Source organism: Dasypus novemcinctus, chromosome 18, assembly GCF_030445035.2.
Source record: "Dasypus novemcinctus isolate mDasNov1 chromosome 18, mDasNov1.1.hap2, whole genome shotgun sequence".
Classification (NCBI taxonomy): domain Eukaryota; kingdom Metazoa; phylum Chordata; class Mammalia; order Cingulata; family Dasypodidae; genus Dasypus; species Dasypus novemcinctus.
This window is the reverse complement of record NC_080690.1, coordinates 23,461,008-23,476,525: the sequence shown is the minus strand read 5'-3', so window position 1 is coordinate 23,476,525 and position 15,518 is coordinate 23,461,008. Positions and strand designations below refer to the sequence as shown.

The window sequence follows — 15,518 nt, the reverse complement described above, 5'->3', positions numbered from 1 at the left end:
TGTGTGAGTGTGCATGTGTATGTGTATGTGTATGTGTGTATATAGCAGGAAGTTTACTCCAGAAATGTTCCACTGGCAAGAAATTAAATATAATCTAAATGCCCATCAAAAAAGCACTAGTTAAACCAATTATGGCACATCTACAATACAGAATACTACTTAAAAGGTTTTTCACATTGGGACATACAAAAAAATCGGAATAAGACTGAAAGCTTTATATTAATGTTAAATTTCTTAAACTTGACAACTGTACTTAAGGTGGTTACATAAGTGAATATCCTTGTTCTTAGGAAATGTACATGGAATTATTGTATGTTCAAGAAGTATGATTTATACAGCCTAGTCTCAAATATTTTCAAAATGGATAGAATGATACAGCAAATGTGGCAGTATGTTAAAATTGGTGGATCTGGGTATCTCAGCAGGGGGGTTATGTTGGAGTCCTTACTATCCTGTAAGTTTGAAATAATTTCAAAATAAAAAGTTTGAGTAAACAAAACAAAAACTACTATTCAAGTCATTTAAAATGAAATTACTATACTATATTAACTTAGAAACAGTTTTGTATGTACATGTATTTTTTAAATAAAACCACATACATTGAAAAAGTATGGAAATATATATGTGTGTGTAGATAAATATTTAGATTGATCATTACTTCTCCATCCTTTCTTTAACTCCCATTATTCGGATATTAGATCTCCTGTCTCTTATCTTTCACGACTCTTTTCATTTATCATTTCTACCATTTAAAAATCTTTTCTGTTCTGTGCTCAAGGTTAATTCCTGAAGCATTACTACTGGAATTTTAAATTTAAAACCATTATATTTTAAAAAATAACTTGGTAAGAAAAAAATCTTTATCCTCCAACCTCTACTGTTAAAAAAATAACTGAAAAAAGTTCTATATTATTTGAAACAAAGAAGCCAACCTCATCTCCTCTTTCAAGCTGTTCTATTCTGTGTAGAATTTCCTTTGCTTTCTTCCAGTACGCTTCAAGATTCTTCTCTTTCTCACTTATGTCCTTTAATTGTTCTGCTTCATTTTCATCAAAAGAATATTCTCCTAGACTTAGAGATAATTTCTCAGCTTTGTAATATGGGAAAAAATGGTGAGTTTATCCATTATTAGAGATTTTACTTCAATGCTTTAAATAAGGACAACCTCATATCCTGCCCCTCCCCTAAATTTTACCTATCCAGACTATCTTAACTTCCTAACTGGTATTGAAAATAATTGGAATGAGTGGCCAGAGCCCAGAACCCAAAGAGTCATAAATTAGACTTTACCCTTTAGAGTTAAAGGAAAAAGGAAAACATGAAAATACAGTATGTCAGGCACAAAAACACAGTCAAGTGTAAAGAGACTGATTTAAAGTAGTTTGGTTGATTTATCTTTTTTTAAAAAATGATTTTCAAAAAGTGGTTCCCTTCTATAATCTTTTAAATTCTCTTTTAACATGTTGAATTAGAGCAATTTTTCTTCCACAAAGACCAAAATCCTTACTGCTCTAGTCACACTGGCCATCAGTTTCTTGAATACGCCAAGCACCCTCCAACAACAGGGCCTTTGCACCTACGTGTTGCTTATGCAAGAGACATTCACCCATGACAAACTGCATTCCTTTCACCTAATTAACTATATATTCAAATCTCAGCACAAGCATTATTTCTACTGGAATCCCTCTCTGCCCTATGTCTAGGTCAGATTTCTTTGCTATAGGCTCTCAAAAATCGTGTTCCATCCATTCATACCCTTGTCAATTTATAATAATACATTAAATCAAGCTCCATGATTGCATGGTGTTTGTTTGTTTTTTCTTATCATTGTGTCTCTAATGCCTACCACAGGGCCTGGCACACACTAAGCAGCCAAATATTTAAAAATAAATAAATGTAATGTATATTATGATTTTATAACAAATCTCCCTTGCCCACCAAATTTAAGTCCTACAAATTAAGCTTGTCCACACAGCAAAAAATAAGTGAACTATTTCTATTGCTGTTCTGTTCTATATAGATTTGTATGTGCAGAAAATACCCTTGCTGTCATCTCCAAATTATACACTCTACTTTTTAAATGTAAGAAGAGTTGAGAAACTAAAGGGGCTTGGGTAATTTAAAATAGAAAAAAAAACTCCCCTTCGTAAACTTTGATTGGTATTTTCTTAAAGTAACAGTAAACTTACTAATTTTTTTGCAGTTGTGAAGCACAAAAGTAGCAGCTCTGTTTAGCACCTCATTCTGAGATTCAGTTAAGGCTTGTATCATAAGTGGAAGCCCATTGTTTTTTAAAATATCATACTGATTTTCCTCTGCAAAACATAACAAAATTTAATGTAGAAGACAATTATTTTATCATAACAATTTTCATTGAGTCACAATTCTTCCTTGTGATAATTATGAACATAGATCAAATTTTAAAATAGAGAAAAACATAGTTTCAAAAGCATTTTCAATCTAGGACTTAATCCACTTACAAAAAACACCCATCTCATAAGTGACCTCTGAAATACTCCACAGAATAATGTCATACCTTTTCAGAGTAAACAAACTGCCTTCATTTGGTTTCGGAAAAGGTATAGTTAATCCTAAACTACACAGAGGTTAAGAGAAAGAAAGAGAAATAAACTGATGCGGGGAGTAGAAAAAGGAAGGAAGAGGAAGTGGAAGAAGTGGAAGGGCAAAGGAGGAGAGTGGAAGATGGGAAAGGGAGAGGATGGGGAAAAGAAAATTGAGAAGAGAGAGATGGGAGAGAAAAGGAGATGAAGAAAGGAAAGTGGAGAGGGTGGGAGAAGAGGACAGTAAACAGAAGAAGAGTGGGAGAAGTGAGAAAGGAGGTTGAGAGAGAGAAGGCACAGAGTAGAGAGAGGAAGGGGAAGGAGAAAGAAAAGAGAATGATAAGTAGAGAAAGATAAAATCTTTGAAGGTTATCAGTAAGCATCAGATCTGTGCAGCAGTGAAGAGTGAATTGAAAAGTGAAGAAAGAAGGAAGGGAGCACAGGGGAAGCTACTGTGATAATATTGATGAAAGATGCTGAGGGGTTCAGGCCTAAATTGAGAGAGCAGCCCTGGAACTGGGCAGAAAGCAATAAGGACTGAATGCAATGAATGAAGGATGAAGAGTTAAAAATGACTGGTTTGGAATGTGAATGACTGGAAAGAGGCAATACTTTCTAAACCTTTCATTTTAGTAGGGGGAGAAAAACAAAAGTGTGTTTCTACTTCATTGTTTTGATAAGCACATTAAAATAAATCCAATACTTACCACAAACCTCAGTGCAATGACCAAGAGTAAGTATGACACTGAATTTTTCTCCTGAATCCAGACTCTCATGAAGCAATAATGCCAGAAGTTTCGAAACAATGTGGTACTTGGATAGTACTATTCCAAAAGTAGCTATCAGTATAAAATAGTAAAAAAAAGTTTAAGTACTAACTTAAAATTTACACACACACACACACCACAATGTATTTTTCAGAGCTTGTCCTGGGAGAATGATATCATATAGACAAATATAATATACATATACCATATAACATCTAATATATGCATATACATGTGTGTGTAAATAAATAAGTGCATTGTTATAAGATGATGGCTTATAGAGCCCTATTTAATCCCTCTTTCCATACTAAAGATATTTTACTAAGGCAAAATTTTTGAAGAATGGTTTCTTCCTTATTGTTCTGCATAATGCTGTGAATATGAACACTACTTTCCCAAAAGTTGAAAATGCCTTACAGTTCACACCAATGCAAGGTGCTAATAATAGAGTGGTATATGAATTTTGTATTTTATGCATTATTGTTCTGTAAACTCACAATTTCTCTAATTAAAAAAAAATGCTTACATTTACCTTACACACCTATTCTTAGACTGGATAGTAAAGACCTGTCTGACACTGAAATACACTATTAAAAAATGGCCATGTTTCTAGAGAGGTCGATGATGCAATGAAGCATACCTGAAGCCATACTGAGATATGGCAAAATTCAAGTAGTACACCATTGTAGGCTATACTTCTCCTCATGGGGTTTTTAACAGAGTCATCCAGAATCTAACAATACTGATATCAACAAAAAGGTTGCAGATTCCTTAAGGGATTATATCTTAGTCATTTTTGTACCTCACATAGAGCCCATTACCTAGCAGGTCCTAAATAAGTGATTTTTAAGAAATCATCTACTTGTTTAGTTATTTGTGAATGTCCACAGTATTTCTCATTAAAAATATTCACGGGAACTATCATTTCTCCATGTTTGTACACGTGAGAAGCAGCCATGGCAGAAGTCTGGTTTTCACACTCACTAGTTATAATGTATTGGGTAAGTTAGTCTTCATACTTACTAGAAAGAGACATATATATCTTAACTTTTTATATAAAAAAATCTATAAATTGGGTTTTCCATTCCTTATGTCTCCAAAATGTTCCTTTATTTTTCAATATAAAACTTTTAATTTAATGATACCTTTAAAGTGAAATAAAGGTTTATGAATGATAGAATTTTACCATAAGTTTATCGTTAGACTTAAAGTCAGAAGACCAAGATTTGAATACTTAGGGAAGTCATAAGCTCCATAGGCAGATAAAGAGGTGGACTGGATAATTTCTAAGGTTCCTTCCAAACTTGTAAAAGCTGGAAATTCAATCCATGTTAGTGACAATCTATCATTTCAGCACTCACCGTGCTGAATTCAAACAAAAAAGAATTGTAGAAAATTTACTAAGCATTTTCACTTACGATTATCAGCAATACATGCATCCATCGTCTTTGTCACCATCACTGCAAGTTTAGCACTGGAAAGAGTCTTGTGTGAATCAGATTCCAGTTTCACAAGAACTTGAGACAATACATCCAGTCCACCCACAGATAAAAAGTATTTCTGAACATGTGCTTATGGAATAAAGGAGAATTATTAATACCTCATATCAACAAAACATTTCATTCAATTAATTTGCTGCACTAAATAAGACATTAACTTGACTTTTTCAAATACTCACTAAAAATCCCAAAATTAAAGAAATAGCAAGTTGTTTTATCATAAAATAGATTATAAGGGAGAGTACCTGTGGGTCAGTTGTTGAGCACCTGTTTCCCATGTATAAAATAGATTATTACTTATTTAAGAATCTCTCTTGGACAGAGTATAACTACACAAATAGTATAGAATTATCTCTTGTGCTTTAGAAATCCATTGTTTCAATCAGTGAGAGCTGTTTTATTTTTTCAAGAATGGCACTATTAAACTCAAGTCCTACAATAGTGTTAACAACAAATGGATTCATTGAGCTAGCTTGATATTTTCATTTGCAGGCTGCCTATTTTCTGAATTCCAACATAATTCAGTCCTCCAGTTGCTTGAATCTGCAAAGGGTAAAGTGATTTAACTGTTCCAAAAGAAAACATATTTCATCCATCTTATTTAAGCAGAATTCTTTTACTTCTAGAAGCATAAAATTATAACATATCATTGATAATCATAACTCTTCCAAGCAAAGATTCAATGGCAGACATATGTTTTTAAAGTCTGGAGTCTTTTGTTCCCCTGTTGAAAATGATTCTGATGGAAGAGTATCCATAGATCTGTGGATTCAACAGACTCCACAGCCCTGATCCCAATAATAAGCATATAATGAGTGGACATAAGAGCTAGCATTTATAATTTTGCCACAAACCTTCTTCCCAGTCTACCTAGTTCCTAAATTAGACTGAAGATGACATAAAGACAAAATTGACGTTTATATTATTCAATAAAACACAGAGATATTAATGTAAGAAAAATCTTTTCAGAATTTTCTACATTTGGGAAAGGAAATATTATTTAAGGACAAGTAAACATTTTTAGTATTATGTAGACTACAAAACAGATTTCTTTACTAGAAACTATTTTTTAAAATTCTTCAAAAATGGAAGTATTTTTAAATGCTTTTAAATTTTAGATGGCAAAAGCACTGTTACCACAAATATTTTAATATTTTTTCCCCAACATTACATATTTTTCCCTTGAACTTTTTATTTTGAAATAATTTCAAACTTCCAGGACCGTTGCAAAACTAAATACAAAATCCATATAGAGAAGTCCAACATACCTCCCCACAAGATACCCAGATCCATTAATTTTAACATCTTGTCACATTTGCCATGTTATTCTATCCATCAATCCATCGGCCTATTTTCTTTTTTTTTTTTTTTTGCAGAGTGTAAAATATATTGATGGTTGTAAAGGGACAACTTGGAGACATTTTAGGTCTGCTCAGATGACATGTAGCAGACATGCTCTGTTTTTTTTTAAAACCATATCATGAAGTTTTCAAATACATCTGTTTGTAACATGTTTTGTTGGTTTTTTTCCATTAGCACAGATTACTACTCTACAGTTTCTTCTAGAGTAAATAAACATAATGGCTAAGTTTGCAGAGCAACTATAGACTCATTTAGATGTTTAACAAGGTGAACTATTTCACAATTAGATCAACCACTGAGTTAACAGCAAGGTGGTTTTCATTTATTTTGTTCACTGCCAGGATGGGAGTGACTTTTCCAATTTATTCTTTGTTTACATGTTTAGTTACCAACAGACCCCGAGAAGTAATGAAAAATAAGTCTGTCAAAAGAAAATTTAAATGTAACTATGCTGTGGGTTTTTTCCAAGACCCTTAAAGTCAGATAACTTAAATTTACAAGGGAAACAAAATAGGGGTCATGGAAAACTAGGTAAAAAAAGGCCCTGAAAAACACAACTACAGCACACAGTGGTCAGCTGTAAACAGCTCCGAAGGGCAAGAAACAAAAACAAAAGTCCTTCTAGAACGTTAAGCAGTCCAATGACACACTCTGCTTTTTTTTTTTCCCTTAGTGGCTATTTTCCTACCACAGTGTTGAGCTTTCTGATTATATTAAATAACTTATGTGGGTAAAAGTGAGTTTGCTAACAAGCAGCCAACTCAAAATCTTGTAGAAAGAGGGAGGAGAGGAATTCACAACACAGCACACACTAACGGGAAACAAACTCTACTGTCAGGCTTCAACCAGTCTTACCTCTCTCTGAAAATACCGATGGAACTGAGTTTGGGGATCTAAATGAATGGGCTTTTTCTCCCTCTCCCTTTTTCATTTAAGTTAACAAAGGAACATAGGCTTCCTAAGCGCCAGCACTCAGCTGGGCAAGTCCCATTAGCAGCAAATGTTCAACCAAATAAAAAACACACACACATAAAAGAAAGCTCCATCCAGGTGCAGAGGTGTGGATTCACATGGAAATTCCAGGAGATGAGTCATGTGCAGAGCTGGGATTCTTTCTCCAGTGTCTTCGTGGTCAGTGAACATTTCAGTCTCATGAAATCCGGTCAGGCTGTTAGCTGCAGAAAAATAAGTTCCCCATCTGCTCATGCGTGAGCTTGCTTTCTTTGCTGACCAGGGCACTCTAATGCCGATGGGGTCCCCATGATTTTTCTCAGTATTAGATGCCAGAACACAAAGACCAGCCCCTCAGTGATCCACACGACGCAGCGGCAACCAGCATCCCACTTGTTAAACTCTGCCTAGGAGGCTCGACCTTAAAGACTTCCATTTGTCTTTCTCTATATGATTTTCAGGTCCTTCACTCTCATATGAAGCCAAGTAGAGAGCATCTTCACTGAAGACTGGTAGCATGAGCAGATATTATAAGATCTTCCGGTCCCTCTCAAATGGACATTCGACTTGTTTCCACGTCATGAATTTGCTAACTTGTTTGGCCAGTTCCCAAAATTTCTCAAAATTGACATGGCCATTTGGAAGCCGGTTGGCACAGCCTTTATTGAGGAAATAAATATCTTTGATTAAGAGACTGAAGAATGGTATCACAATCTTCTCTCTGCAACTATGAGCAGTTAAAGACCTTTGTGCTGCCCCATGAAGAGCTGTTCGATAATTATAGAAATTGCTGGACGGGTCCATCTGATGCTCAAGAATATCAAACTTTGCAGTCTTCACTTTGGCCCAAGTTTTCTTTAGAGGAGAGACAGGGCTCATATTCATGCCGGAGGTGATCGCCATCAAGGAATTAAAGTTACCAATGTTAACTTTGCTTGCCACTCCCTTGCCACATCAATGAAATACTCAATTATTCTTGCTTGATGTTTCATCTTTACAGCCATGGGCCTATTTTCTAAACACTTGAGAGCAGAACGTATACATCATGCTCCATGAACACTTAATACATCCATGTACATTTCAAGGATATTTACTTACATAATGACCTTAAGTATGGTTATCAAATTTAAGAAATTTAACATCGATATACAGCTCATAGTCTATATTAGAATTTTTCATATGTCTCAATAACATCCTTTTGAGCCTTTTCTCCTTCATTATTACATCCAGTCCAGGATCATGTACTGTATTTAACTGACCTTGTCTCTTCAGTTGCTCTTCTGTTTTTAATTGTGGAAACATATACAACAAAAACTTTCCTATCTCAACCACTACCAAGCACACCAATCAATGAGATTAATCACAATTTTGCACTGCCCTTTCCATCATCCATCACCAGAACTTTCCCATCAACCCAAACAGAAACCCTATGCTTATTATGGATTAACTCTTCATCCCCATCTCCACCCGACCCAGTAAACTGTACTCTACTTTCTGTCTCTATAAATTTGTATATTCTAGCTATTTCATATCAGCAGAATCATACAGTTCTGTCCCTTTGTGTCTAACATTTCACTCAGCATGATGTCTTCAAGGTTCATCCCATGTTATGGCATGTATTAGAAATACATTCCTTCTTAAGGCTGAGAAATATTTTATTGTATGTATGTACCACATTTAGTTTATCTGTTCATCTGCTAATTTTAGTAGTTACCACTTTTGGCTAACATGAAAAATGTTGAACATTGGTGTACAAATATATGTCCAAATCCTAGCTTTCTATTCTTTTGGGTATACCGTGTGGAGCTGGCCCATGCACAGTGCTGATGCGTGCAAGGAATGCCGTGCCACGCAGGGCCCACATGCAAGGAGTGCGCCCCATAAGGAAAAACACCCAGCGCAAAAGAAAGTGCAGCCTAAGAATGGTGCCACCCACACGGAGAGCTGACACAACAAGATGACGCAACAAAAAGAAACATAGATTCCCGGGCTGCTGACAACAATAGAAGTGGACAAAGAAGAAGATGCAAGCAAATAGACACAGAGAACAGATAACTGGGGCAGGGTGGGGAAGAGGGAGAGAAATAAATAAAAATCTTAAAAAAAAAAACAAAACCACAATTCTTTTGGGTATAATCCTAGAAGTGGGATTGCTGGGTCATATGGTAGTTCTATGTTTAACTTTTTGAGGAACCACCAAACTGATTTCCACAGTGTCTATACCATTTTACGTATCTACTAACAATGTACAAAGGTTCCTATTTCTCCAACCTTTGTCATTTTCCGTTTTTAAACATAATAGCCTTTCTAGTGGGTGTGAGATGATATTTTATTGTGGTTTCAACTGCATTTCCCTAATGGTTAATGATGTTGAGCAACTTTTTATGTGCTTATTGGCCATTTGTATATCTCCTTTAGAGAAGTGGCTATTCAAGTCCTTTGTTCATTCCTTGATTGGGTCATTTGACTTTTTGCTGTTGTTCTTTATGTATTCTGGATATTAAACCCTTACTGGATATGTGATTTCCAAATATTTTCTCTCATTCAGTTGGTTATCTTTTCATTTTCTTGTTAATATCCACAGTTGCACAAAAGTTTCAAATTTTAATGAAGTCCAATTTATTTTTTTCTTTTGTTGTTCATGCTTTTGGTGTAAAGTCTAAAAATCCATTGCTTAATATAAGGTCCCAAAAATATTTCCTTATGTTTGCTTCTAAGAGGTTTACAGTTTTACCACAAAGATTTTTAATTATATCTTAAATAACAAAAATTTGTACTTATATGCAGAAGAACATCCTAGTTCTTACTAGTTGATTGTACAGTATTTCAGATTTCTTCAAATTAATGTTTCATACAGTTTACTGAGATTAATGAGGTCCTATAACCATCATCTATCCAAGCTGGCTTTCAGAGAAAGAGGAAATGTCAAATTCCAAATTTGGGGATTCTGGGGTATGTGAAACATGACTATTTGTTTTAAATACCTGAATGTAAATATCCCCAGCAATGTATGAAAATTCTATTTGCTCCACATCCTTGCTTATATTTAGTATTGTCAGTCTTTTTACTTTTGGCTATGCTAGTGGGTGTGTAGTGGTATCTTATTGGGCTTTTGGTTTGAATTTCCCAAAAGACTAACAATGTTGAACAACTTTTCATGTGCTTATTAAATATTAATATCTTCTCTGGTGATTATCTGTTCATGTCTTTTGTCCATTTTTTAATCAACTTGCCTGTTGTCTTTATTAAGATTTGTAAGAATTCTTTATATATCTTGGGTACAAGTTCTTTATCATATGTATGTTTCACAAATAAATTCTTCAGTTTGTGGCTTGCCTTTTCATATTCTTAATAGTATCTTTTGAAGAGCAAAAGATTTTTAATTTTAATGAAATCTAATTTTTTTTCTTAAGTGGTTCATGCTTTTTATGTCCAAAGAAATCTGTGTCAACCCCACGGTTGTAAAGACTTTTTCCTATGTTTTGTCTAGACATTTTACAGTTTTAGCTCTTACATTTGGTCTACAGATCATTTCAAGTAAATTTTTGTATACTGTTTAAGATAAGAGCAGAGATTCATTTTTTGCACACAGATATCCACTTTTCCCAGCACCATTTTTTGAAAAGACTATTCCCCTCATTGGAAATACGTTAGCATTTCTTTTGAAGACTTACTAGCCATTTACGTATGATTCTATTTCTGGGCTATTTTCTTTCATTGATCTATATGTCTATATTTACTCCAAAGCCACACACTCTTGAGTAATTTATGTAATCTTGAAATTTCATCCTCCTTTTCCTTTATTTTTTATTTATTTATTTATTTATTTATTTATTTATTTATTTATTTATTTATTTATTTATTTATTTCACCACCCCACCCCTTGTTGTTTTTGTGCTTGCTGTCTGCTTTCTGTGTCCACTGCTGTGTGTTCTTCTGTGTCTGCCTGTCTTCTTGTTAGGCAGCACTGGGAACTGATCCTGGGACCTTCTGAAGTGGGAGACTGGCACTCAATCTCTTGTGCTACCTGAGCTCCCTGGTCTGCTGCATCTCTTATTGTCTCTCCTGTGTCTCTTTTTGTTGCATCATCTTGCTGCGCCAGCTCTCCAAATGGGCCAGCACGCATGCATGGGCCAACTTGCCTACACCAGGAGGCAACAGGGATCAAACCCTGGACTTCCTACATTGTAGATGGGAGCCCAATCGCTTGAACCACATCTGCTTCCCTCATTCTCCTTTTCAAAACACTTTTAGTTATCCTAGGTCTTTTGCATTTCCAAGTAAATTTTATAATCAGCTTGTCAATTTCTACAGAATATACTGCTTAGATTTTGATTTGGAATACCATGAATCTAGAGAAAAACTTGAGAAGAAGTGACATTCTAATAATATTGAGGCTTACAATACATTAACATGCTATGTCACCTAATTTAGATCTTCTTTAATTTATATCAGCAAAGTTTTGTAATTGTCAGCATATAAGCATTGCAAATATTTCATTAAATTTATCCCTCAGTATTTTGTTTTATGATATTGTAAATGATAAAAGTTTCTTTCAATTTCCAATTGTTGTTAATGTATAGAAATACAACTGATTTCTGTATATTGACCTTTATCCTATCTAAAAAACACTTACTGTGTTCTAGTAGGGTTTTTAAATTTTTTTAAATTTATTGAAGTATATATCTCATACATAAACAAAAAGTATATAATAATAGTTGTGAACTTACAAAACAAATATATATAACGTCATACAGGACTCTCATAACTTACCCAACCACCAATACATTGCATTATTGTTAAACATTTTTAACTGATGATTAAAGAACACTGTCAAAATATTACTACTAACCAAAGTATTTTCCCCCAACCCACCCTATTATTATCTTTATACATTTATATATGAATATACAAAAACAATAAGTATATGGTAAAAGTTGTGAACTTACAAAGCAAACATGCATAACATCGTAAAGGGGTCACATACATCAATCCTCCACTAACACCTTGAATTGTTATGAGACATTAGTTACAAATAATGAAAGAATATTGTCAAAATCTTACTATTAATTATAGTCCTTATTTTACATTTGGTGTATTTTTCCCCCATCCACCCTATTGTTGCTTTTTAAATATATTTTTTATGACAGAAGTTGTAAAGTTATAAAACAATCATGGATGTGTGCATAATTCCCAAACACCACCCCTCTATCAATACACCACACTGTGGTAGAACATTTGTTACAGATAAGATCATATCACCTGATTGTTACTATGTCCATAGTGTATATTTGGCACAATTTCCATACTTCCCCATTATCAACACAGTACATCTTTGGCATAAATGCAAGAATATATTATTACTGCTAACCACAGTTCATAGGTCACTCCAGTTGTATTTTTCCCATGCTTCTCCACATTCCCACCACCTTGCAGTAGTGATGTACATTTGCTCTAATTCACAAAGGACACTCTTGTATCTGTACCATCGGCCACAATTCTCATTCACCTCTTGGTTTACTGTGCTATTCAGTTCCTAGATTATTCTCTAGCATTGTCAGATGGCATTGACATACCTAGACTACCACTTTCAGCCACATCCCCATTTATAAACTGACTATTACTTACTATTTGTTACAATCCACTCTATACATTTCCACACTTTTACAGTAAAGCTAATTAAAACTTCTACATATATTAAACAACAGTAATCTATCTCGGCCCTCCTCTTATCTCCTTTAACAATCCACCACCTACCACCAGGTCTTGAAGATATTTTCCTACAATTTCTTCTAGAAGATTTATGGTTCTTCATTTTATTTTTAGGTTTTTAATCCATTTTGAGTTAATTTTCAGATAAAGTGTGAGACAGGGGTCCCCTTTCCTTCTTTTGGTTATGGATATCCAGTTCTTTCAGCACCATTTATTCAATGGACTGTTCTGCCTAAGCTGTGTGGGTTTGACAGGCTAGTCAAAAATCACTTGACCATACATGTGAGGGGCTGTTTCTGAACCATCAGTTTGGTTCCACTGGTCTATGTATCTGTCTTTATACCAGTGCCATGCTGTTTTTACCACTATAGCTAGATAATATGATTTAAAGTCTGGAGATAAGGGTTTGCTTTTCCTTTTTAAAATGTTTCTGGCTATTTAGGAACCCTTACCCTTCCAAATAATTTTGATAATCGTGTTTTCAATTTTTTTTAATGCTGGCGGAATTTTTATTATGATTACATTGAATCTGTTTATCAATTTGAATAGAACTGACATCTTAATGATATTCAGTCTTCCAATCCATGAGCATGGAATGTTCTTCCAGTTATTTAGGCCTTTTGTGATTTCTTTAACAATGAGTTGCAGTTTTCTGAATACAAGTGCCTTAAATCGTTGGCTAAGTTTATTCCTGACTATTTGAATTTTATCTGTCATATTTTATTTTCACCACTTTTGCCACTTTAAATTACTTTTATTGATATAATCTTCATTTCCAGACTCTCTTCCAGGCCTCTCTCTCCTGTCTTTTCTTTTCAGGCTCTAGCATACCCTTTAGTATTTCCTGAAAATCTGGTCTCTTGTTTAGAAATTCTCTCAGTTACTGTTTATCTGTGATTATTCTAATCTCACCCTCATTTTTGAAAGACAATCTTCCTGGAGATAAGATTCTTGGCTAGAAGTTTTTCTCTTGTAGTATCTTAAATATCTCATACCATGTCTTCTTGCCTCCTTGGTTTCTGGTGAGAAATTACCACTTAATCTTATTGGGTATCTCTTATATGTTATGCATTACTTTCCTCTTGCTGTTCTCAGAATTCTCTTTGTCTTTGGCATTCGACGTTCTGATGAGTATGTGTCTCAGAGTTGGTCTATTCTGATTTTTTCGGATTGGAGTATGTTGTGCTTCTTGACCATGGGTATCTATGTCCTTCAACAGGGTTGGGAATTTTTTTACCATTATTTCTTCAAATATTCCTTCTGCCCCTTTTCCCTTCTCTTCTCCTTCTGGGACATCCATGACATGTATTTCTGCATGTCTTTTGCTGTCATTTAGTCACCTGAAACCTTGTTCAATTTTTTCCATTCTTTTCTTCATCTCTTCTTTTGTATGTTCACTTTCAGAGGACATTTCTTCAAGCTTACCAATCCTTTCTTCTGCCTCCTCAATCCGCTATGATTCCAATGTTTTTATTTATTGCACTTTTCATTCCCATAATATCTGCTATTTTTCTATGTATGTTTTCAAATTCTTTTTTGTGCTCATCCAATGTCTTCTTAATATCCTTAATCTCTTTAGCCATCTCATTGAATTTATTAAGGAATTTGTTTAAACTTCTATGATTAGCTGTCTCAACTCCTTTATGTCATCTGGAGGCTTATCTTGTTCCTTTAACTGGGCCATAGCTTCCTGTTTCTTGGTGTGATCTGTAATTTTTTGTTGGTGTCTTGGCATCTGGCTTACTAGAGTATTTATTCTGGGTGCAGTTTTTCTCTTTAATTTAGGGTGTCCTGTCCTTTCTCCCTTGCTGGTTGTGCAGTTGGAGCCAAAGATGTAGTTGGTGCTACAAGCTGTAGAGGCTCAAGCTACCTCATTGTCCCAGGGACTGAAGAAGCTTCTCACAACTTTCTTCTTTGCCAGGGGTAGGGACAGAGTCACAGCTGTGTGGAATAATCCAAGTCGTGCAGACCTAGACTGTAGTTGCCCAGAAAGACTGATGAAGCTTCACGTCCCTTTCTTCCCTGCCTCCAGGCAGGGATGGAGCTGCAGGTGTGAGCAGCAATCTATGCAGTGTGGGTCCAAGATGACCACAGTTACCCCAGTAGACTTCCAATTATTCTGTGCCAGTCAAAGGTACCTGCAGTTACCTGGATAGGCTGGTGCAGGGCCTGCCAGCCTCCTCCCAGCCAGAGGTGGAGCTGAAGCCTAGCCTAGGGCTGCAGGCCAATCTGGGTGAAAGAAACCGGTTCCTGCTGTCACTGTGATTTTCAGTCAGCCTGGCTTCCCCTCAAACTGTGGTTGGAGTCAAAATAGGGGCCACCAGCCTCTTTCTGACTTGGATAGATTCACACCCTAGCTATTCCTAGGGTTATATCTTAGTCAACTGAGTCTACTAATCGGTAGCCAAAATTGGTGGCTAACCATCTCCTCTTCCTCTGTTTTTGGGAAATGGAGCTTCCAATTCCAGCCACAGAATAGCTCCTGGAGCGGCCTGTGCTGCCAAAGTAGGATAATCACAAGCCACTGCAGCTTGACTGGATATTTCCCAGAGAGGCTGGTGCAGGTTTCCCTAGCTTCCTCTCTGCCAGAGGTGGGGATGGGGCTTAGCTAGAGCTGCAATCTGATCTGGATGGAAAGAAGCTGGTCCTTACCAGCCCTGTGATTT

General features: G+C 35.4%; 1 protein-coding gene across 1 annotated transcript in view; it reads right to left on the bottom strand.

Moving 5' to 3' along the window:
* TERB1 (telomere repeat binding bouquet formation protein 1) overlaps nt 1-15,518 on the bottom strand; it is a 105,377-nt gene that overhangs the window by 32,660 nt on the left and 57,199 nt on the right. Inside the window, exons 8-11 of the mRNA XM_058279891.1 lie at nt 4,747-4,899; nt 3,269-3,400; nt 2,190-2,315; nt 933-1,090 (exon numbers count right to left, since the gene is read on the bottom strand). Of these exons, the coding sequence (XP_058135874.1) occupies nt 933-1,090; nt 2,190-2,315; nt 3,269-3,400; nt 4,747-4,899 (569 nt within the window). The remainder of the gene's footprint in view (nt 1-932; nt 1,091-2,189; nt 2,316-3,268; nt 3,401-4,746; nt 4,900-15,518) is intronic.